The following is a 25461-nucleotide window of genomic DNA, read 5'->3' on the forward strand; positions in this document are numbered from 1 at the left end:
AGGTTAAAAGCCCCTGCCCTAAGGCCTAAAAAAGATCCTTAATGGGAAACGCTTGGGCACAGTTGCTTTTGAGCACTAGGCCAATGCTTGACCAAGAAACTCCCTATTAGCCTGTGAGCCCTGCATCTCAGGACGAGGCCACGTTGGGTCAACATGGACACCTACAGCACAAGAATCTAGGGAAAATGAAATGGTCCCAAGCAAAATTTTAGGCCAGGATCCTCATGATATTTTGAAATCAAATCAAATCCCAAAACTCATTTCCAGCCTGCTGCTCCTTTAGGAAGTATTAATCAGCATATCTTTGTTCTAATTTTTCCATAGACTGCTCAGTCACGAAGTCTGAATCCAGGGCTCAGATGTTTATGAAAAGTTACAGCAGAAGTGGTTCAAAGACCACTCAAGATAAGCAGCCCTACTCACAAGAGAAATTCCCTGCAGAATTCAAATATTAATTCACCATTCCATTTCCAACTCGAAATTAAGTTTCTATCTATTTTATTCTACCAATCTGAAATAAATGGTAGTATCAGTGGGAAACTCTTGTCCTAGGAATAGTCTATTTGACAAGACAGCATATGGAAGGAACACAGACTGGATTCAGAAAGACCTGTGTTCCAATGCCAAACCTGCAAGTTACCAGCTTTGGCACTTACCTCTTCTATGAAATACGTCAATATCCTGCTTGTGCTACTGAGGGATAGATGTTGCTACCACGGGAAACTGGGTAAAGGATGCATGGGCTCTCACCATATTATTTCTTAAAACTGAGTGTGAATCTTCAATTACCTCAAAATAAAAAGTTTAACTTAAAAAAAAAAACTATTCCATCCAATGGCAATTCACGGTGTATGAATTAAAGGCCAATTAAAAAAGACTTTATGCAGTAAAAATATCACACACCTCACACCGCCCTGCTTTCTTAAGCTCCTCTCCTGGCTGTCTGCAACAGAACTAAGGCCTCCTTCTGCTAGGCTCACTAAACAACATGTTTGTCTCCCCAAATAGAACATGAGCTCCTTAAAAAAAGAGAGAACATTATTCATCTTTGACTTCCTACTACATTGTAGTAACAACAGATATGATTATGATTATGGCTTCTTTCCTTTAAAAATCATTCTGGATACTTGAGACCTTGGGAGAGAGGCAAGTTTAGTGCTTCCAATAGCTTGATCCAGAAGCCTCTTTAGGCCCTTTTTGTACTGACTTCATTTATTCATTCAGAGTACAGTTTCTCCTTCAGGGAGGACTTATGTTTTTCTGCAAGGACAAGTTTAAACTAAATTTCTGAGTGTGTTTTTTTCTTCCAACAAAGCTAAGAGGTTCCTTACTTTCTCCCTTTGAGGAGATTTTTTTTTCTTTTTCACCCTTTTCCGAAGCATGCCTCCTTTTGAGAATCTTGGCTTCATTTTTGGGTCTACCATCCAATTCCCAAGTTCAGGCAGGCCCAAGGTATATCTTTTGTTCTTCCTGTATGAATTGAAACTACTCTACCACAGATGGGCGGGCATCCACTGGCTTCTGCACCTCCCTTACCTTTCAGAATTCCTGTTCCCTGAGTTACCCTTATTTTCTTGCAAATTAGCTATGCATTTTGAAAGATGGGGAAAAAAAATTTCTCTCTTATGCAACGTAAGGCTGAGAAGGTTTTTAAGAGTGTATAGTCCAACATACTTCCAAAACAGAAATCACTAGATTTTTCTAAACTTATGTATTATTTTAATTTTTCCTTTTTCTTTAACAATTAGCAGACTAAATTTTTAAATCACAAATACTTAAGAGACCATGTTGCTCAAATGTGGCCACTCTCTATGCCAAGCTCAGGATATGAATGCATTACTTCCCCCCCAGTGTGGGACATCATTCCCAGGGATGAGCCCCCCTGGCAGCAAGGGACTACTAACAAGCACCAGCTGGTGATGCATCTGGAAAAAGACCTTGAATAAAAGGGGGAAATGATAATGACAAATGAGTCTATATGGCTAAGAGACTACAAAATGAGTAGGGAGGTCATCAGAGGTGTCACGCTTATGCACATCTCCGCACAATCTCATAGACGGCCAAAGCAAATACTACCCCAGGTACTGGTGCTCGTGAGGGCTACAGAGACACGCAGGTCTTATGGTCATGGCAGGTGGCTCCAGCGTTTGATGCCTTGCCAGTGGGCCCTACTTTGGAATTTGTGCTCCTTACTGTAATGGAGTTGAATTCAGATGTGACTTCTCTGTCCGTATCTCTTCTGTCCCTTTTATTGAACCTGTGGTTGGCACTGGGGTTCGTGTATGCCCAGGAGACTTGAATCTCTGGGCTGTCCATGTTCCAGCTGGGCCCTGAGCCTCAGCAGAGTTTCAACACCTACTCTCCAGTTTGTTGGACTTACCAGGTCAGCTGACAGGGAGGTGAGGATGGTCAATCACCATACCAAGGAACCGAGAGAGTCTACAACTGCAAGCAGGAGAATTCCATGCATCAACCAAGTGGGATCAAAGCCCCCTCTAAATTAAGAGGTGGAGTGGGCATCACCATCCCAGAGTCCTCAGGATTGGGGAATAAAATACGGTCTAGAGTGGACTTACTGGTATTCTACTATAGGAGTATTGTGACTCTAGCAATGGAAGGAATTATATCATTGATGAGAAGACAGTGGACAGTGGAGTTGCTGAAGGCTGGGAGAGGGGAAAAGAGGTGGAGTATGGGGGCATTTTCAGGACTTGGAGTTGTCTGGAATGATATTGCTGGGACAGATGCAGGACATTATATATCCTGCCATAACCCACTGAATGAAGTGGGGGAGAGTATAAACTACAATATAAACTATAATGAATGCTATGGCGCAGTGCTCCAAAATGTATTCATCAAATGCAATAAATGTATCACACTAATGAAAGATGTTGCTGATATAGGAAAAGCGCAGGGTGTGAGAAGTGAGTTAAAAATTTATTCAAGTATATCACCCATTCACCCATACATAAACATACATAAACAACAAGTGTATAATAATAGTTATGAACTTAGAAAACAAACATATATAATAACATAACACAGGACTCTCATATTCACCCTACCACCAACACCTCTCATTCCTGTTAAACATTTTTAACTAATGATCAAAGAGCATTGTCAAAATATTACTATTAACCAAAGTATTTCCCCCAACCCACTCTATTATTATTATATTTATACCACTTACATATGAACATAGATAAACAATGAGTGTAAAGTAAAAGTTGTGAACTTACAAAACAAACATGCATAACATCATACAGGGGTCCCATACATCAACCCTCCACCAACACCTTGCATTGTCATGAGATGTTTGTTACAAATCATGAAAGAATATTGTGAAAATCTTACTACTAATTATAGTCCTTATCTTACATTTGGTGTATTTTTCCCCAACCCACCCTACTGTTATTTTTTAAATATATTTTTATAACAGAAGTTGTAAGCTTATAAAACAATCATGCACATGAAAAATTCCCAAACAATACCCCTCTATCAACACACTACACTATAGTGGAACATTTGTTACAGGTTATAAGATAATATCATCTGATTGTTACCACATCCATAGTGAACATTTAGCACACATTTTCCACACTGTTCCATTATCAACACAGTACATCTTTCACATAGATGCAAGAATATTACATTATTACTGCTAACCACAGACCATAGGTCACTCCAGTTGTATTTTTCCCATGCTTCTCCACATTCCTACCACCCTGCAGTAGTGATATACATTTGCTCTAGCTAGCAAAGGATATTCTTGCATCTGTACCATCAACCACAATTCTCATGCACCTCTGGGTTTACTGTGCTATTCGGTTCCTAGATTATTCTCTAGCATTCTGTCATTTGGCATTTACGTACCTAGACTATCATTTTCAGCCACATCCCTATTTATAAACAAGCTATTACTCACTCTGTGTTACTATCCACTCTATCCATTTCCACACATTTACAGTAAAGTTAATTAAAACTTCTACATACATTAAACATTAGTAGTCCATCTCAGTCCTCCTCTTATCTCCTTTAAGAATCTAACAGTTAAATTAACACCAGGTCCTGAAGATATTTCTCTACAATTTCTTCTAGAAGCTTTATGGTTCTTGCTTTCATTTTTAGGTTTTTGATCAATTTTGAGTTAATTTTTGGATAAGGTGTGAGATAGGGCTACTTTTTCCTTCTTTTGGCTATGGATATCCAGTTCTTTCAGCACCATTTGTTGAATGGACTGTTCTACCCAAGCTGTGTGGGTTTGACAGGCTAGTCAAAAATCACTTGACCATACATGTGTCTGTTTCTGAACCATCAATGTGATTCCATTGGTCTACGTGCCTGTCTTTATGCCAATACCATGCTGTTTTTACCACTATAGCTAAGTAATATGATTTAAAGTCTGCAGATGAGGGTTCGCTTTTCCTTTTTATGATTTTCTGGCTATTCAGAACCCCTCGCCCTTCCAAATAAATTTGATAAACATATCTTTAATTTGAAAAAAAAAATGCTGGTGGAATTTTTTTTATCAGGATTGCATTGAATCTATATATCAATTTGAGTAGAATTGACATCTTAATAATATTTAGTCTTCCAATACATGGAATGTTTTTCCAGTTATTTAGGCCTTTTTTGATTTAATATTGAGTAGCATGAATACAAGTGTTTTACATCTTTGGTTAAGTTTATTTCTGACTAGTTGAGCTTTATCTGTCATATTTTATTTTTATACTCTATTTGACAATTTTAGTTACTTTTATTGGTATAATCTTCCTTGCTAGACTCTCCTCCAGGCCTCTCTCTCCTGTCTTTTCTTTTCAGGCTGTAGCACACCCTTTAGTATTTCCTGAAAATCTGGTCTCTTTGTTAGAAATTCTCTTAGTTTCTGTTTATGTGCAATATTCTAAACTCACCCTCATTTTTGAAAGACAATCTTGCCAGATATAAGATTCTTGGCTGAAAGTTATTGTCTTGTAGTATCTTAAATATGTCATACCATTGTCTTCTTGCCTCCATGATTTCTGGTGAGAAATCAGCACTTCATCTTATCGGGTATCCCTTATATGTTATGCATTGCTTTTCTCCTGCTGGTCTCGGAATTCTCTCTTTGTCTTTGGCGTTTGACATTCTGATTACTATGTACCTCGAGGTGGGTCTATTCAGATTTTTTCGGATGGGAGTACATTGTGCTTCTTGGATATGGATGTCTATGTTCTTCAATAGGGTTGGAAAATTTTTTACCATTATTTCTTCAAATATTTCTTCTGCCTCTCTTCCCTTCTCTTCTCCTTCTGGGACACCCATGACACATATGTTTGCATGCTTTTTGCTGTCATTTAGTTCTCTGAGACCTTGTTCAATTTTTTCCATTCTTTTCTTCATCTGTTCTTTTGTATGTTTACTTTCAGAGGCCATTTTCAAGCTCACCAATATTTCTTCTGCCTCCTCAAATCTGCCATTAAATGATTCCAACATACGTTTGTTTTTTTAATTAATTAATTAATTTATTCTATCCGGTTGCATCATTGTCTTTTTGGTGCATCATTTCACCATGCAGGAGCTTTTGCCTCAATGCACATGCCTGGGACGACTTTTTCTTTTTCTTTTTTTTTTTTTACCAGGAGGTCCCAAGGATTGAACCCAGGCCTTCCATATGGTAAATGGGAGCTCAAATGCTTGAGCCACAGCCACGTCCCACCAATGTTTTTTAAATTTCATTCATTGCGCCTTTCACTCCCATAATACCTGCTATTTTTCTATGTATTCTTTCAAATTCTTCTTTGCACTCATCCAATGTCTTAATATCCTTAATCTCTTTTTTTTTTTAAAGGTTTATTTATTTATTTCTCTCCCCTTCCCCCCTCACCCCTCCCCCGGTTGTCTGTTCTCTGTGTCTAATTGCTGCGTCTTCTTCTTTGTCCACTTCTGTTGTCAGCGGCACAGGAATTTGTGTTTCTTTTTGTTGCATCATCTTGTTGTGTCAGCTCTCTGTGTGTACGGCACCACTCTTGGGCAGGCTGCACTTTCTTTCACGCTGGGTGGCTCTCCTTACAGGGCTCATTCCTTGCGCGTGGGGCTCCCCTATGCGGGGGACACCCCTGCGTGGCACGGCACTCCTTGCGCGCATCAGCACTGCACATGGGCCAGCTTCACACGGGTAAAGGAAGCCCAGGGTTTGAACCGCGGACCTCCCATGTGGTAGACAGATGCCCTAACCACTGGGCCAACTCCGCTTCCCATCCTTAATCTCTTTAGTCATCTCATTGAATTTATTAAGGAGATTTGTTTGAACATCTATGATTAGTTGTCTCAACTCCTTTATGTCATCAGGAGGCTTATCTTTTTCCTTTAACTGGGCCATATCTTCCTGTTTGGATTGTAATTTTTGTTGGTGTCTTGGCATCTGGCTTACTATTTATTCTGGGTACAAGTTTTCTCTTTAGTTTAGGGCTTCCTGCCCTTTCTCCCTTGCTGGTTGTGCAGTAGGAGTCAAGGATGTTGTTGGTACTATAAGCTGTGGAGGCTCTAGCCACCCTCATTGCCTCAAGGACCAATAAAGTTTCTCCTAAATTTCTCCTTTGCCAGGGGTAGAGACAGAGTCACAGCTTTGTTGAGTAATCCAAGTCATGCAGGCCTAGACCGCAGCTGCCCAAAGACTGATGAAGCTTCACACCCCTTTCTCTCCTGCCTGGGGCAGGGATAGAGCTGTAGGTATGGGCAGCAGTCTATGAAGTGCAGGTCCAAGATGACCACAGTTGCCCCGGTAAGACTTCCAATTATTCAGTCTGTGCCAACCTAATGTACCTGCAGTTAAATGGATAGGCTGCTGCAGGGCCCGCCAGCCTCCTCCCTGCCAGAGGTGTGGCTGAAGCCTAGGTTAGAGCTGCAGACGAATCTGGGTGAAAGAAACTATCTCTACCATCACTGTGATTTTTGGTCAGCCCGGCTTCCCTTCATTCTGGGGACACAGTCAAAATGGCAACTACCAGACTCTTTCCAATTTGGGCAGGTTCAAACTTTACCTATTCTTAGGGTTATGCTTTTAGCCAGCCAAATTTGCTAATCAGTAACTGAAATCGGTGGGCAACCGTTTCCTCCTCCCCTGTTTTTGGGAAACGGACCTTCAAATTCCAGCCACAGAGCAGCTCCTGGGGCAGCTTGAGCTGCCAAAGTAGGATAATCACTGGCCTCTCTGGCTTGTCCAGTGTTTTCCCAGAGACGCTGGTGCAGGTCCCCCCAGCTTGGTCCCCCCTGCTTCCTCCCTGCCAGAGATGGGGCTAGGTTTATGCCAGAGCTGCCATCTGACCTAGATTGAAAGAAGCTGGTCCCTACCAGCAACTCTGATTTTCAGTCAGCCCCACTTCCCCTCGTGTCAGGCGTGGAGTTACAATGGTGGCTACCAGCCTCTTTCTGACTGCACAGGTTCAAACTTTAGCTGTTAATAGTGTTACACCTTAGCCCACTGAATTTACTCATCAGTAGTTGAAATTGGTGTCCAACTGTCTCTTCCTCCCCTGTGTTTAGGAAAAGGAGCTTCCAATTCCAGCCATGGAACTACTCCTGAGGCAGCTTGTGCCTCCAGTGGAGGATGGGCACCAGCCTCCGTGGCGTGGAGCACTCTACTTACGAATATTCTCTGCAGATGGGCAGTCTTCTCCTTCCATTTCTTCAAGGATGTTGCAGGATGTTCTTCTGCTCTCCTGGAGGCCCCAAACAGGTGCTACAGATAGCTCTGGGTGTTTACTAACTATCCTGTAACAGGAGCTGATTCTAGGAGCGCCTTACTCCGCCGCCATCTTGCTGGTTGTCCGGAATTGCTATATTTTTAATGTAACATTCTGTGTGATCTATATATTTTTCAACAATAAATAAAATATATTTTAAAAATAGTCGAGAGAGAAATAAAACAAAAACAAACAAAATAAAAATAAAAAATAATTAAGGATTGGTATAGAGTTTGTTTGGGACAATGAAAAGTTTTGGTATTGGATGGTGGCAATGGTAGCACAACATTGTAAATGTGATTAAAACCACTGAATTGTATACTTCAAAGTACTCTGAAGAGGAAACTTTAGGCTGTAAATACATTAAGAGAATAAAAAATTTTTAAAACCCATAGAAATGTAAAACACAAACAGTGAACGCTAAGGTCAACTGTGGACATTAGTTAAGAATATAATTATAATAATAGTGGTTCATCAGTTGTAACAAATGTACCACATCTTAATGGAAAATATTAACAATAAGGAAAACTGGCAGGGGAGATGTCCATGGAAACTCTGTACTCTGCCTAATTTTTCTGTAAACCTACAACTGCTTAAATTTTAAAAAAAAATTTTTTTTTAATTCAAACTAAAAACCCCAAAAAGGATAGAGCCTTGGAAGGTCACACAAAATGAATGGTGAATCAGAAAAACAATAAAAACCATCTACAGGGTCAATAAAATCCATACTCTATGGATGAAACCGAAGATGGGACAATGAGATAGATGGCTCCCTTGTCAGGAAATGACCAAGGTGAAATACAATCAGTTGGGAAAAAAAACACTAAAATTCCAAGTTTGGGAAAGTTAGAGAAAGCTGTCAATTAAATGCACAGAGAGGTTCTAAAGACAAGGCCAGGAACTCCACACAGGAGCTCAGGACTGACAGCATCTGATGCCTGAGTGGTCAGCAAAGGCGTGAGCATCATGACCAGCTGCCACCATGATGGCTTCACTAAATGGGTCGTCTGCCTGGAAAAAAAGGGAGGTCTGTTTGCTCTTTATTCTAGAACCAGAGTCCTGCAGGCAGGGCTGCGCAAAGCATATGCCTAATAAGTGTCTGATTAATAAAATAATTGATGGATAAAGAAATATCCTAAGAGTGGTGTGATCCTTTAAAGTACAAATCGGGACATGTTACTCCCCTCCTTAAAATCTTCCAGTGGCTGTCCATTGCTCTTAGGATAAATAAAGCCTCCCTCTCCAGTTCCTATCAGGCCCTCTTACCCCAGGCAGTTCTCTGTGCCTCAGTTTCTCTAAGGAGCCATGCTCTCTCCACCACAAAGCCTTGTACTTGTCATTTCCTTGACCCAGAATGGTAATTTTGCAAAATCTTGGGCTCTCAGCTGGAAGTATTGTACCAGATGAGTCCCAATCAAACACTAGTTGAGAATCAGTGCTAATGACTTTGTTTCAATAGACTGCTGGCAAAATATTTAATAAGCCCATTTTAGCATGTCACTCTGAGCATGCATAAAATGTCAAGTGTGATAGCTGCTCACACCAAGCCAATGAACACTATCACAGGAAAAGAGTCCCCTTATTACCGTAAATACTGTTTATAATCTATACTTATAGTTACTTAATAAAAACAGGTGCTATTTTGTCAAAGCTCCTTAAACATAAATCTGTACAAAGATTAATAAAAATTAGATTTAAAGTGTAACACTATGCCTAGAAATTTATTTTGAAACTGATTGGTCTTTTCTACTCTATGGATAAAAGGCCATCTTCTTAAAGCATCAGACTAAATATACCCAAAAGGGTTATTTTTTTTAAGAAATTAAGATGAAGTCATCCTAAACTGACAATATCATCTGCACGGTGCTCCATTTGAAGGTCTGATTTCTCAGTTTCACATTCATTTTCAGGAAGCTTAACCTGAATGTCAATTCCTCATTTATAAGATGGAGGGAGGACAGTTATGAATAGACTCATTTAATGAATATATACCTAGTGCTTACTATGTATAAGATCCTGGGAATACACAGATAAACAATACATAATAATGCCCTCAAAAAGCTCAGCCATTCCATTTACAAAAGCATCCAAAAAGAATAAAATAATGAGAAATTTGACCTAAAAAAAGTGCCACATTTGTATACTGAAAACTAAAAAATATCATCGAGAGAAATAACACCTAGTATATGGAAAGATATCCCATATTCATGGACTGGAAGACAATAATTTTAAGACAGCAAAACTCCCCAAAATTGGTCTACGGATTCAACACAATCCCTATTAGAATCCCAGCTGGCTTCTTTGAAGAAACTGATAGGCCAATCCTACAAATCATATGGAAATGCAAAGGAACCAAAAGAGACAACACAGTCTGGAAAAAGAAGAACAAAATCAGAGGACTCACACTTCCCCAGGTCAAAACTTACTACAAAGCTATAGCAATCCAAATTGGGTGGTAATGACATAAGTATAGATATACAGATCAATGAAATAGAATTGAAAATCCAGAAATACACCCTTACATTTACTGTCAATTGATTATCAACAAAAGTACCAAGACAATTTAATGCAGAAAGAATATCTTTTCAACAAATGGTGCCAGGACAACTGGATATTCACATTCAAAAGAATAAATTTGGACCCCTACCTCAGAGCATAAATAAAAATAAGTCAAAATGGATCATAGATCTAAATATAAGAACTAAACCTACAAATTCACAGAAGAAAATATAGAAGTAAATCTTCATGACTTGGAGTTAGCCAATAGTTTCTTAGATGATAAATCAAAAGCATAAGCAACAAAAGAAAAAAATAGGTAAACTGAACCTCATCAATGTTAAAAATTTTTGTGCTTCAAAGGACACCCTCAAGAAAGTGAAAAGACAGCATGCAGAATAAGAAAGAACTTTTACAAATCATGTATCTGATAAGGAACTTTTATCCAGAGTATATAAGGAACTCTTACAACTCAACAATAAAAAGACAAAAAAAAATGTCAATGGGCAAAAGATTTGAATATACATTTCTTCAAAGAAAATACACAATGGTCAATAAGTACATGAAAAGATGCTCAACATCATCAACCATCATGGAAATACACAATCAGCTACAACTTCACACCCACTAGCATGGCTATAATCAAAAAAGACCAATAACAACAAGCATTAATGAAGATGTGGAGAAATTGGAACCCTCATTCATTGCTAGTTGGAATGTCAAAAATTAAACAGAGTTACCATATGGCCCAGTAATTCCACTCCCAGGTACACACCTAAGAGAACTCAAAACATATGTTCACACAAAAAAAATGTAAGTGAATGGTCACAGCAGCATTAATCATAATAGCCAAAGGTGGAAACAATTCAAATACATATCAGTGGATGAATGGGTAAACAAAATGTGGTCTATCCATACAACAGAATATTGTTCAGTCATAAAAAGGAATGAAATACTGATACCTGCTACAACATGAATGTACCTTAAAAACATTCTGCTAAGGAAAGAAACCAGGCAATTTCCTGGGCATCATTTTATAACATCCTGTGTTAGGCAGTGCATGCATTAGACTTCTCACTCAAGAGAGACCTCTCTATATGCCTGTTCCTCATCAAAGGAAACGCCTCTCTCCCAATACAAGATAGTCATGCCATAACCCAGACTCTTGCCCAAACAGAAATTTCTCCATTCCCCCTTTTTCCTTCACCAATAAGAAGCTTCACCTTCCTCCCTCCTTATCCAGAAGTTTCTTTCTTTGTTAGAACTACGAATTACCCACAAACTACCTCTGGAAGCCATGTGCCTTCTGACTAAAACTAAAATGTTTCAGCCTTATAGTGACTGCATTCTCACATTTCCTCCTTCTATCCTAAAAAGCCATTTTCAAATCTCCCCATCCCTCTGATTCTGAGCTTAAATTGGCATACGTTTCTGAGGTTACAATTATTATATGCATATCTACCAGGCTTTTGCTGGGTTTCCTTGGCAACAGCTTCATTAAGGAACTGCATCAAAAAGTTTAAAATGGCTATTCTTCTATCTGAACAGAATATCTTGCATAAAATTTCAATGGCTTTGAAAGAGAAAATGAACCAGAGACAAACAGGTTGCAGGTCCTAGTTAATAGTATCATAAGCAAAGCTGAAATGTTCTTCAATAGCGTAGAATCATTCCTGAACAGTGGATTTGTAGGAGGCATAGGAAGTTGGAGTGAATATACCCTGATCCCATAGTATGTTCTGGCATCTAGTATGATTGGGTTTTTTCTACTTTTTCAAGCAATTCCTTACTATTGCTTTCTTTTATTGTCACTTATCTTCTACTATTTAAAAATTGAGAAAGTAAATTTCAATTATTTGGGTTGTTTGGGGGAAGTTACATGATATAGAACACAACTTGGATTTTGGAGTCACAACAAATTAGGTTTAAATACCATTGGTGATATTTATGAGGAATCCTGGGTAACAGGAAACTCTTCTGTCCTCAACTTCTCTAAAATTGGGTACTGTGAATTACCTAGCAAAACTGTCATGATGATTACGGCCAACATCTGCCAAGCACCTAGTTAAGTGCCTGCAACAAGCTTGCTGCTTAATGAATAGTAGATATTATCAATGAGCTTCATCAGTTTATCTGATGAAAGTGCTTTGCCTTATTTGTCTTCATGTGATAGCAGAACTTATTTTACTGGGGTTAATATCACTAGAGCAACTCTGACTTGAAAAGTCCCCAGATGTACATGGCAGGACATTCTCTTTTTCTTTATGGAATTGATCACAGTTCATAATTATTTATTTTTATGTTTATCTGTTCAGAAGATAATCTGCTTAAGCTCAAAGAGCACAGGACAGTGTCTGTTTTATTCCCCATTGAATAGTCAAGGTTGGTAGACAGCACGACAGTGCCCTGTCTCTCTTGGATCCTGTGAATGAATGGAAGAGCAAACAGGCAGGTCACACCAAGGCCTTCATCTCTGGAATGAAGGTCTGACTTGGACAAGTTATATAACCTTTCTGCAGCCTGAGGTTCCTTCTCTGTCAGTTAGAATAATTGCACTCAGCAAACAGGGTGATAGGATTAAAGGGAATCATCAAATTCACAAGTGTCAGTTAACAGGTCCTCAATAAATAGCAGCTGCCTTTTTCCTTTGACAACACCAAATGATGCAGACACATTCCTGAAGACCTTCTACGTGCCAAACTGTGCCTTAAGCACTTTATCTGTATCATATAAACTAAACCTACAACTCTAAGAAGAAACAAATTTTATCATTCTCTTTTTACAGGTACAGAAACAGGCTAAGGGAGGTTACATACCTAGTTTGTCACGCCACGAGAAAACGGTGATTTAAACCTAATTTTGGGGTTCCAAAGTCTGTGCTCCTCCTAATTCACTTCTTTTTTTTTAAAGATTTTATTTATTTCTCTCCCCCGCCCCATTGTGTGCTCTCTTGCTCTCCTGTGTCCACTTGCAGTGTGTTCTTCTGTGTCTGCTTGCATTCTCAGTGGCAACGGGAATCTGTGTCTCTTTTTGTTGCGTCATCTCTCCATATGTGCAGCGTCACTCCTGGGTGGGCTGCACTTTTCGTGCAGGGCAGCTCTCCTTGCGGGGCACATTTCTTGCACGTGGGGCACCCCTATGGGGAGCATCCCTGCATGGCACGGCACTCCTTGCGCACGGCAGCACAGCACATGGGCCAGCTCACCACACGGGCCAGGAGGCCCTGGGTTTGAACCCTGGATCTCCTATATGGTAGGCGGACGCTCTATCAGTTGAGCCACATCCACTTCTAATTCACTTCTACCTCACCATGTGCCTGTAAAATGTGCATGCCCAAGTCACAAATTTATGAACAACCAGTTATTAAATTAAATGTTTGCTGCTCTTTGTCAGTGCTCAATAATTATTATAAACTACTCTCCTTAACAACCACTCTCCTTTTAAAGAAAAGACAGGCCAATGCATGTTCCTTCACACAAAGAAGAGGAATTCTGCACTGAGTTCCATGAACTGAAGAAACCCTTTCCAGTACCACTAAATCCAAGGTATTGGAGCAGGTGTAGCTCAGTGGTTGAGCGCCTGCTTTGCATGTACGAGGTCCTGGGTTCAATCCCTGGTACCTCAATAAAATAAATAAATAAATCCAATGTATTATTTATCAGTTTTTGTATTTGCACTGGGCTTTTTAAAGCAGAAGACATACCTGAATAATCATATCTCAGTTCCTTTCAACATATTCATATTAGGCAAAATTACACCCAAGGAAAGATACAATTCATCAATTCTACAATGGAACACATGTGACCAAGGACCAAAAGCTTGTTCTATTTCAGAAAAACCACAGAGCCCTCCTTTTTATAGTTATTCAATTATAAAATCCCACCAGAACTCATTATTTTCCTGCCTGCACATCTGGCAAGCAAACATCAAGATGAGTCAACTAAAGCAAGTATCATGTTCAGGAAACCCCACAAGGCCAAGTAACAGGACTTCCCCTGTGCAGGCCGAAAAGTAACAGGGCTGCCCCTGTGCAGGCCGAAGTAACAGGGCTGCCCCTGTGCAGGCCGAAAATAACAGGACTGCCCCTGTGCAGGCTGACAAGTAACAGGGCTGCCCCTGTGCAGGCCGAAGTAACAGGGCTGCCCCTGTGCAGGCCGAAAATAACAGGACTGCCCCTGTGCAGGCTGACAAGTAACAGGGCTGCCCCTGTGCAGGCTGACAAGTAACAGGGCTGCCCCTGTGCAGGCCAGCAGCAGGGAGGCTGCGCCCTGGTCCTCCTGGTGGGTCACTGCTGACCTCTAGCGTTCCCCGTGAAGAATGAACGGGCAGCAGCCAAAGGAAGGGCTGCTCCAAACAGCAGCAAAGTCCCATACATTTTGAGTAAATACATTTCATTTTTATAAAGTAAGTATATTTATATACCCACGAGTGAAAACAGCTTCGTAGCAGGTCCAAATCTTCAACGTGATTTTGCAAAGGCAGCTTCAGGCTTTAGGCCAGCAAGTTGGGGTGCGCCTCTGCTGGGAGCAGCTCCCTGCACCCCTCCCCCACCACTATCTGAAATTCTACAGCTTCAGGCCTTCAAAGTGTCCGTTTTAAAAGCATAATCCTACCACAATAATGAAAGAAGTTGTTGATGCAGGAGGAGTGGGGAGTGTGGGGAGTGGGGTATATGGGAACCTCTTAAAAATTTTTTGTTTGTTTGTTTGTTTCTCTCCCCTCCCTCCATTGTCTGTTCTCTGTGTCCATTCACTGTGTGTTCTTCTGTGTCTGCTTGTATTCTCATTAGGCAGCTCCAGGAACCGATCCTGGGATCTTCCAGAGAGCAAGAGAAGCAATCATTCTCTTGTGTCACCTCAGCTCCCTGATCTGCTGTGTCTCTTATCTCTTCTCTTTGTCTCTTTTTGTTGCATCATCTTGCTGCGTCAGCTCTCCATGTGGGCCAGCACATGCAGGCCAGCACTCCGCACGGGCCAGCTTGCCACATGGGGCAGCTTGCCACATGGGGCAGCTTGCTTCACCAGGAGGCCCTAGGCATTGAACCCTGGACCTCCTATATGGTAGACAGGAGCCCAACTGCTTGAGCCACATCTTTTATTTTTTTAACGTAACATTGTGTGTAATCTAAGTATCTTTTAAAAAAAAAGGAAGATTAAAAAAATTAGTTACTATTAAAACTGTGTTAAAAATAGATGCGCTTATTTTTGTGTAATAATTAAATGATGTAACATACAAAAAAAAAGGCATACTCCATGCTCCGTACTGTCACTAAAGAGTCCTCTCAGCCCTCTGGTCTGATGACAAGAGCTGCTCATTGTAGACTAACGTTTATGTGGCAGGCAACAGTAAATCCGTCCTTCCTTCCGAGTGCCTTCGAGCTTGTCACAGGTGAAACCAGTAAGTTAGAGCGCCTGGGTGATTTTGCTCAGGGTAACCCAGCTGGTGTGCACAAAGGTGGGGGGGTAGGGGGTTGGGACCCATGTCCATCAGACTCTGTCCTCAAATCCCACATGAGCCCGGCGTGAATCCCCACCAGGATTCCCTCCTGCTCCTGGTCCAGGCCCTCTTCCTCACCTCCACCCATGACCTCCGTGGTCCTTCCAGCTCTGGGCCCAACCTGCCTCCAGGTATCGCTCCCCTCCGCTGCCCCTCACAAACAGACCCACTCACTAGGTCCCCAAAAGCTCTGTAATGTGAAGAAATATCCAGAGGTCAACTTCCCATTTATCCGGCACCCCTGAAGATTGATATCCTCACCTTAGTAAACCCCCCATATAAAGAAAGTTTTCCACTTTAAAGTGCCAGATTTTTGTCTTTCCTACCCATCTTTAGGGAAACTTAAACTGAAAGATCCTGGGCTCCTGTCTGTTAGCCCTCTCCTGACGGCACACCGCACTGGTGCTGCTGCCAGGCTCCACAGCGCTGAGTCTATGTGGGATCAATTTCCTGACACTAAGTAGCCCAAAACATTGGGGGATTTTTTTTTTTTTTTTTTGCTTATTTGTTTTTCCTGGGTTCAGTGGCTTTATACTGTTTTTATCTCTCCCTTCAGTATTAAGCAGACAGTTGCCATTCCCAACACCTAATATAGGAAATGAGCAGTGAGGGGGACTGAGGGACAGTCAACACACTTGGCAGATCAGGGCACTGGGCACAGAAGCCAGAACTCAAACCCCAGCTGACTGCTTTCAGAGTCCATGGCTTAGGTATTATGCTACACTCTTTCTCGTTTTATAATTATGATTACAAACATATCAAGTATCAAAATATGGATGGGAGGAACACACACTTCAACTCTAAGAGGGTGTTTAACTCTGGAAAGCTATTCTATTTCTATTTTGTTTTTTATTTTAGAAGATTATCGGCACTCAGTATGATAGTTGTCAATCTGGATGTATAGGCATGAATACCTAATTGTTATTCAAACTTTTCTATGTGTTTGAAATAGTGAATGATTTTAAATCCTCTCCTTAACCACTGCCCTCTCCTTGCCCTAAGCCTCCCAGATGTACATATCTGATAAAACTGAATTTATCATCTTTCCCTCCAAAACTTCTCCCTCTGGAGGTTCCTGTCACAGCATGGCCATCCTTCTCAGTGGTCAACCCAGAAACCTGGGGGGTGATTGCAGCAGACCCTCACACCCAGTCGGCACGCCTCCTTTCTGTCTGACCACCTCAACAGCTCTCTGGGGGAAGCCATCTCAATCTCTCTCACCTCCTGACATCAACTCTCACCCTACTCCAACACAAATCTGATCATAGCATACTCATGCCTTTAAAACCTTTCCTTAAAACCCACTGTTCTAAGAATAAATCCCAAACTTCTTCACCCGCTCTGCCTTGTGTTTCCCTCCCTCCCCACCCTCTCTGTCTCTGTCTCTATTTTTCTTTCTCTCTGTCTCTATCTCCATCTTTCTCTCCGTGTTGCTCTTTCTTTCTGTTTCTCTGTGTGTTTCTCTGTGTCTCTGTCTTCTGTCTTTCTCTCTATCACTGTTTCTCTGTCTCTCCTCTCTCTCTTGTCTCTATCTCTGTCTGTCACTCTTTCTCTGTTTATCTCTGTCCTTCTATCTCTCTCTCATCAGCCCCACCTCTCACTCTCCCCCATTCACAGTCTCCATCCCAGGTACATCAGACTTTTCTCAGGCCCTTCCAGGTGATGTGCTCTCTCTCCTCTTCAGACTGTCATGCATCTTCCTGGAACACTCTTTTCCCCCCTCCTTTCAACCTGCCTATCTCCTATTCATCCTTCATGTCCCAGCTAAAGCTCTGCTGCCTTAGAGGCTGGTCCTGACTACCCACCTCCCCACCCAACAAGGTTAAATCCTTTTATCACTTGCTCCCTTAGCACCCTGTACCTTCACTTGTTTTCCTGTATACCACTCGTTCAATCTTTCCCATTAACCTATCAGCTCAGTATGGGCAGAACCTATAGGTAGACTCCCCACTCCTCACACAATGCCATGCTGTAGCAGTGTGATATGGTAATGAATTCCAAAATTAGATATTGGATTATGTTTGTAATTTGGTGTATACCTGGGCATGATTAAGTTATGATTAGGGCTTTGATTGGGCCATGTCATTAGGGCGTTGAGTCCCCGCCCCTGGGTGGATGGGGATTCACATATAAAAGGCATGGCCAAGGACAGAGTTGAGGGTTTTTGATGTTGGAGTTTGATGCTGAAGCCTTAAGCTGGAGCCCCAGGAAGTAAGTTCACAGAGGAAAGAGAAGCAAGCCCCAGGAAGAGAGAAACCCTGAACCCAGACAGAAGCAAGACTCCGGAAGGGAGTCTTATTTAAATCAGAATCTGAATATGTTTTTAATATAAAATCTTTCTAGACCAGTCAGGTGAAATGAATACTACTTTGCCAGTCAGGTGAAATGAATACTACTGTAATTTATTTATTGCATACATTCATAAGTGAAAGTAACGCTAGATTTTAATTAGAGGTCAGAAAAAATAAAGAAAGTAAGTTGACTTTTTTCAATTAAATATCACAGACCCCCCCAAAATCTGGTTAAGACCCCCTGTTCTAGACAATGGATTTTGGGATTTTGGGTTTTCAACCTACAACCAAATAAATGTCTGAATGACTTTTTTTAAATTAAAAACGTATTCAGATTCAGATTTAAATAATACTTGTTGAGAATCTACTGTCTGAAAGGAGCTATGCAAAGTACTTTCACATACTTCACAGTTTCTAATCCTAATAACCTAGGCAGATAGGGAGATAACCTTCCTTTACAAATGACAAATATTAGGCAGAAAGGGATGAAGCTTATATTCAAGGTTGCAAAGCTGATGAGAGGGAAAGTTATTTCTCCTATCAGAAAAAAATGGAAAGGACAGCAAATTCTGAATTTTGAAAGTAAAATACCATTTAAAAAAGAAAGGAAACATATAAACAACCACCTCAGTAGGATATCAAAGTATGACTCCAAAGTTTATCGTGCCATACTAAGCCCCAGGGCAGCAAAGTAAGCTAGATGACCGGGGATTAAATGTCACAAGAAGGTAGTAATGCTTTCACTTACAGCAGGACATATGCTCACCTGACGAAGGTTGATGTAAACTGCATTCTGAAGAAATTCTGATGCTTCCATGCTCCGCTTCTGAATTGCAAGAACACGTACGGCTTTGACACAAGCTTCTAACTCAATCACTCCAGCATTCTTATACTGTAGGGTATAAAGGAAGCACCTCAGTCAAAAAAGAAGAGTGCAGATGTCTCTATTACGAAGGCTGATGAGCCCCAGGGACTCAATGTCTCTGCAACAGCACCTCCCTGAGCACAAGCTTCCTGGTCACCCACCCCCATCTAGGCAAGTGGGGATATCTGAAGCAGGAAGGGTTGGTGGAACTTCATTTAGCTACTCGAACTGGTTATTTTTCAAAGCCCGCCCCAATTCTCAAGGTTCTGCCCAAAGTAACCTCATGCCAAAAGAGCTGCCCCAACCACTCTTTTCTTTTATTTTTTAATATAATAAACTTTAATTTCAAAGACGTTCTAGAGAATAGAAAAGCTACAGAGAAAGTATAAGGGACTCCAGTGTACCTCCCTCCCCCCCCTACATGGTCCCCTATTAACATGTTAGAATTGTGTGGTACATTTGCTATAATTGATGAATAAATATTGAAGTATTGCTACTATCCAAGGTCCGTAGTTTACACTGTGGTTTACACTTAATTCCAATGACCTAAAAATGCCCTAAATTCCACCTATTCATCCCTCCCCCTCCTCTCAGCACCTCTGGTCATCACTATCTTTATGGATATTACATGTCCATGGCTGCATTTGCCCCTTGTTTGTTCATTCCTCAATCTTGTGGATTTGGGGATGGTAATGCCTGTTCTGCCTCAGACTGAGAGGGGGCTTTGAGCCTATGGGGCAGACAGAAGGAATTGTTTTGGTTGCAGTTGTAGATACTCTGTTTTTTGGAGGTTGTCCATCATCACCATATTGTTATTTGTCCTGAGCCCCCAGCCCCTCTTAAATTCCCCAGAGCTGCCCCCAAGCAGACCAAGGAGAAGGTTCCAGGTGCAGGTCTCACTGCCCTCCCCCCGACCCCTCTCTCCCAAGGCTGCACTGCGAGATCTCCCCTGCCAGTCATTGTTTGCTTTTTTCCATTTCAACTCCTAGTGCTTTTTTTTCTTTTTCATATTATCCCAAACTGGAGTGATTTTCAGTTAATATATCTGAAAAAAATTCTTACAATTGCAGGAAAGATTTATAAATTTAACTCCATGTGTGCCTAAAGAGAGCCTGAGCTCTCTCACTGAGGCATTAACACAGACTGTGAAAGTCAATCCATTTGATTAACACATGCTTACTGTGAACAACTACAGACTAGCACATTTCTCTTTAAATGCAGTCTGCCTATTTACCAATTTTGGGGACTGAATATTGACACCACAAAAGGCAGGTTCAGGTCCCAACCCCTGGTCCTGTGGTGGGAGCCCATCTGTGAACAGGACCTCTGAAGATGTGATTAGCTAAGGTGGGCCAAACCGAATGAGGGTGGCCTTTATCCAATGCAGCTGAGGTCCTCACAAGCAAAGGAAATTGGACATGGTAAAGGAAGTTGAAAGTTTTAGCGAAACCTAGAAAAGAAAGGAGAAGATACCCCCATGTGCACTGCCATGTGACGGAAAAGCGCGAAAGAAAGGGCAGTCTGCCTAAGAATGGCGCCACCCACACGGAGAGCTGACACAACAAGATAACGCAACAAAAAAGAGACACAGATTCCCGTGCCGCTGACAACAACAGAAGCGGACAAAGACGACGCAGCAAACAGACACAGAGAACAGACAACCAGGGCGGGTAGGGAGGGGGGAAAGGGAGAGAAATAAATAAAAATCTTAAAAAATAATAATTTTAAAAATGATGAAAAATTACTCATATATTAGTAGAAGGACATATGCAATCATGGGGATTAGAAAAAGAATGGACATTTACTAAAAATCTTCTAGAATTTGGACAAGCATTCCCCTTCGACATGAGTTCTGCAATGGCAGACTGTGCCACCGTTCTCACTGCTGAGTACCTACCCAGCAAGTACTGACCAAGGTCCCAGCATAACGCCAGGCAATCAATACTTGAGCAATAAATCAAGGAATTATCTCACTCAATTCTTTAAAAATACCCTAAAATAAGTATTATTCTTATTTATAGATAAAGAAACTGAGACCCAAAAAGAAAAGTAAAATTTCTTGCATGGGTCACAAAGCTAGTAATTGGTAATGACAGGATTTGAAGTCAAGTCTATCCGACTCCAAACTCCTCCATTAGGAAAAGGAGAAAGTCTCAGCACCATAAGCAATGCCCCTGACCTTGTTCCGACCTTCCGCACCCTGTACATGCAGGACTCAAGAGCAAATGATCGGTAAGGACTTTATGGCCAATAGTTTCTTAGGACTTATTGACCGAGTGTCATCAGGTCAGTAGAAAAGTCTGGGACACATGAGTGGCCAAGCACTTCAGGACTTCTTGCTGACTGGGAACTCAATCCTTCGGGAGAGAGTGGGTTTCACGAGAGGCCACTGTGGACATGAGCAAGGCGAGCAGCGAGAACCCTGCTCAGTCCGTGAGATGCAAGCGAGGAGCAGGCTCAGGACTAGCAAGAAGCAGATGCAAATGAGGGGACTTTGGTCAAGTCACTTTGCCTCTGGGCTTCCGTCTACCTATGAAAGGGTATCAGACTGTACCCTGTCTAAGGTTCCTTCCGATTCAAAACAGGATGACGCCAATATCTTAGCAGAAAGTCATTTTCTTCATTTCGCCTCTTATAACAGAAAAAAACATGCATGGTCAAAAATCAGAAATCCAATAAAAAATCATTTACAAAGCCAGGCAAGAGTCTGTTTAGAAAAGGTATTACCCTTTTCAGTATATGAAAGCCAAAAGTGGGAGGTAGCCTGGTCTATGTACATGTACATATACAGATCAAAAGCTATCAAATCTAGGAAGTATACAAGTGTTTTTTATATAACTGTCATTTCACAGTGATGACTCAATCTTAAAAACAATTTTAATCTAGTGTTCTGGGTAACATGAGAAACCATCTCAGTCTCTTTTGATGAAATAGGTGAAAGAGGAAAGAGAGAAAAGAGGTAAATGAAGCAAAGGACAAAAAAGCATAGGCAAAAACCTTCATTTTCTTTCTCTACTTGCATCACATACGAGTTAGGAACGACTTTCCCCCAAGATGTCTCATAGAATACGGAACTAAAGAAGTAGAGAAGACCAATTTTTTATTGAGCAATACTAATGAGCCCGTCACTGTGCAACACACTTTACATAGATAAAATCATTTATCCTGATTAAAAACTCCATGGAGTAGGCCTTATTTCCCACTTGAGAGATGAGAAAACCGGGTCTCAAAGAGCATATAAGTTGACTAAAGTGAGCCAGCCAGTAACCAGGAGGGGAGGGATTCACACTCAGTGCTGTGGGACTGCAAAGCCTGTGCGCCCCCCAGGCCTGCAGACTGAAAACACACAGGCCACCTGGCTCCCCTGGTCTTTTCCACAGAGATGCAGCCTCGGACACTTCTGACTCGGGCTCCAGGCAGCCGGTCGTGTTGATCAGACCGCCTGGTGAGACAGCCCCACCAGCCATCCGCACAGGCCTTAACCAGGACAGGGAGGGTGGCTTCTGGGCACGCTGGAAGCCTCACTGGCCTCACCTGGGCTCTCTCAGGGGCATCTCCTGCTTTTCCAAATTGCTAAAAGCATTTATACAAGCCAGATGACTCTCTCCATCTGTCTCCTCACCTATAGCATTTAGCTATAATCATTTTGATAATTGGAAACAAATTTAAAAATTGACAAGAAAGGACTCTGGAAAAAGTATAGATGGGATTTCAAATCAGAGAAAGAATGAATTTAACAAACTGTAGTGTGACAATTAGATAATCACCTGGGGGGAAAAAAGTTATATTCCTATATGCAAAATAAGTTATGGAAAATGTTACAAATATTTAAAATAATAACAATAGTTAACACAAAATACTTTGCGTATATTAACTCAGAGCACCCTCACCACAATCCATGACATAGGTACTAGGACCATCTCCATTGCAGAGAGAACAACCAAGGAACAGAGAGGCTCTGACTTGCCCAAATTATTATACTGCTAAGAAAGTTCCTCTAAGCACACTAACAAAGATCAAACTGATAAAGAAAAGATTTACTATATTAAAAATATATTGTTGGGAGCAGATATGGCTCAAGTGGTTGAGCGCCTGCTTCCTATGTATGCGGTCCCAGATTCAATCCCCAGTACCTCCCCTAAAAGAAAAAAGAAAAAAAAAAAAAAATATATATATATATATATATAGTTGTGGGGTATATAGGAATCTCTTATATTTTCAATGTAATTTTTCTGTAATCTAAAACCTCTTTTAAAATAAAGTTTATTATATATATATATATACAGTTAACCACAATGAAAAAGAAAAACCTCCTAAACAAAATTAAAAGGCAAACAGCATTAAGGAAAAGATCTGCAATATATATCCACAACAGACAAGAGCTAATATTTGCAATGTACAAGGAGCAATCACTAAGCAATAAGAAGAGTATCCTAACTGAAATGTGGGCAAAGGACAAAGACAATTCAGAAAAGAAATGCAAATGGGTAACTAGTGAAAAATGTCCAATATTTCACTAGTAATCAAATGCAATTAAAACAATGAAAAATGATTTTTGCCCATCATACTGGCAAATATTTTAAAAGATACCACCCAGTGTTCATTTCTAGGAGGGTAAATTGTAACTACCTTTTTTGAAAACAATATGGCAATGTATTGTAAAATACATTAAAATACATTAAAAATACATTAAAAAACACAAACAAACGTGTACTCTTTGACTCAAGCCTACCCTTAAAAGAAAAATCAGTCCTCAAAGATTTACCTATAAGAACATTTATCACAGCACTGCTTATAATAGAAGGAAAATCAAAATTAAATAGTATTCAGAAACAGAGTATTAGTTAAGTAATTCTACATCTTTTCATTTCCTATTGGAGAATGCAATCTATCACAAATGTACATGTACATTGCCAGCAATTATATTTCTAGAATTCTAAACTAAAGGAATATTCATATAAGAACATAAGAATCTGTGTTCAGAAATGTTCTGCAAAGCATTTTTTTCTAACAGTGGAAAAGTGAGAAAACTCAATATCCATCAACAAGAGAAGTAGTAAGTAAATCACGGCACACTGAGAGCTCCACAAGTGTAGGCACTTCATCTTGCTCTGGGTGCTACATATTCCCAAAGTTGAATTCATGATAATCTCTCACAAAAGGTGCTGAACAAATATCTAACTACATCCACATTTTAGAAGGCCATTCCACACTATGTGAAAGAATAAAGCAGGTCATATATTACTGAGTGAATAAAGCAAGCTGAACCCCTTTATGTAAATAAAAGTTTATACATATATATATATTCTACATGCATAGGCAAAGGTTGTAAAAGCTATACAACAAATCTCTAGCAGTCATTACTCTTAGGAAATAAGGATGAGACTGTAGGAACTCTCATTTTTCACTTGTTACCACTCTACTATGCTCATGGAGATCCTTTTTTTCAGTGTTTCAGTAAATACATTTCCATGTATATATTTTGTATTTGTATGATGTCCAAAGTAAGAATGGTGTATCCACAAGATGATAAGCTATACAGGGTCATTAAAAATCATGCCATCGAAGATTTAATAGCATAGAAAAACACATAGTATGACTAATGAAAAATATAGGCCATCCCTCAGTAAATAACTATAATATGCTCACCAATTTTTATGATACAGATAATATACACTGACAAGAAAGACAAGATAGATATAAAAATGTTAGCAATGGGAAGTGGGTGTGGCTCAAGTGACTGAGCTCTTGTCTACCATAAGGGAGGTCCAGGGTTTGATTCCCAGGGCCTCCTGGTGAAGGCAAGCTGGCCTATGCGGAGTGCTGGCCCAAGCGGTAAGCTGGCACAGCAAGATTACACAATAAAAAGAGACACAGAGGAGACACAATAAAAGACGCAGCAGACCAGGCAGCTGAGGTGGCATCAGAGACTAGAACCTCTCTCCCACTCCAGAAGGTCCCAGGATCAGTTCCTAGTACTGCCTAAGAAGAAGACAAGTATACACAGAAGAACACACAGCGAATAGTCACAGAAAGCAGACAGCAAGCATAAAAACACTGGGGGAAGGGGGGATAAATAAATAAATCTTAAAAAAAAAAATGTTAGCAATGATTATCTCGAATACTGGGGCTATATCCTTTTTTCTTCTTTCAACTTTATTAAATTAAGTGTGCATTATTTTGAATCAGAAAAAAACATTTTTAGGCATATGGTATTACACAGACATTAAGCAATAATACACAAGTACTTATAGGAACAGAAAATTAAGAGATACCACAGCATTATACAAACAATACAATTATATTTTTAAAATGTACAAAGCAACTAAATCACCTTGCTGTAATAGGAAATGGCCTCTTTATATTTCTCAATTATGTCTTCAGGGCTAAGACAGTTCTTAGCACGCCCAATTTCAGCACTGGTGTCAGGATTTATGCCATTGGTGGTGAGGGCACCTGCAAGAGGAAGAAAAGAAATCATCTTTTTTCCTGTCTTGGTATCTTGGTTATTTTACAAGAGGGACACAAATAAGATAAAATTTAAATATGCCCTACTGAATTTTAAATAACAAAATATTTTTAAAATGCT

General features: G+C 40.5%; 1 protein-coding gene across 1 annotated transcript in view; it reads right to left on the reverse strand.

Annotated features, from left to right (window-relative positions):
• TRAPPC9 (trafficking protein particle complex subunit 9) overlaps positions 1 to 25461 on the reverse strand; it is a 762741-nt gene that overhangs the window by 677799 nt on the left and 59481 nt on the right. Inside the window, exons 6-7 of the mRNA XM_071208051.1 lie at positions 25207 to 25328; positions 18774 to 18899 (exon numbers count right to left, since the gene is read on the reverse strand). Coding sequence (XP_071064152.1) covers positions 18774 to 18899; positions 25207 to 25328 — 248 coding nt within the window. The remainder of the gene's footprint in view (positions 1 to 18773; positions 18900 to 25206; positions 25329 to 25461) is intronic.

The sequence above is a fragment of the Dasypus novemcinctus genome, chromosome 14 (genome assembly GCF_030445035.2).
Source record: "Dasypus novemcinctus isolate mDasNov1 chromosome 14, mDasNov1.1.hap2, whole genome shotgun sequence".
Lineage (NCBI taxonomy): Eukaryota > Metazoa > Chordata > Mammalia > Cingulata > Dasypodidae > Dasypus > Dasypus novemcinctus.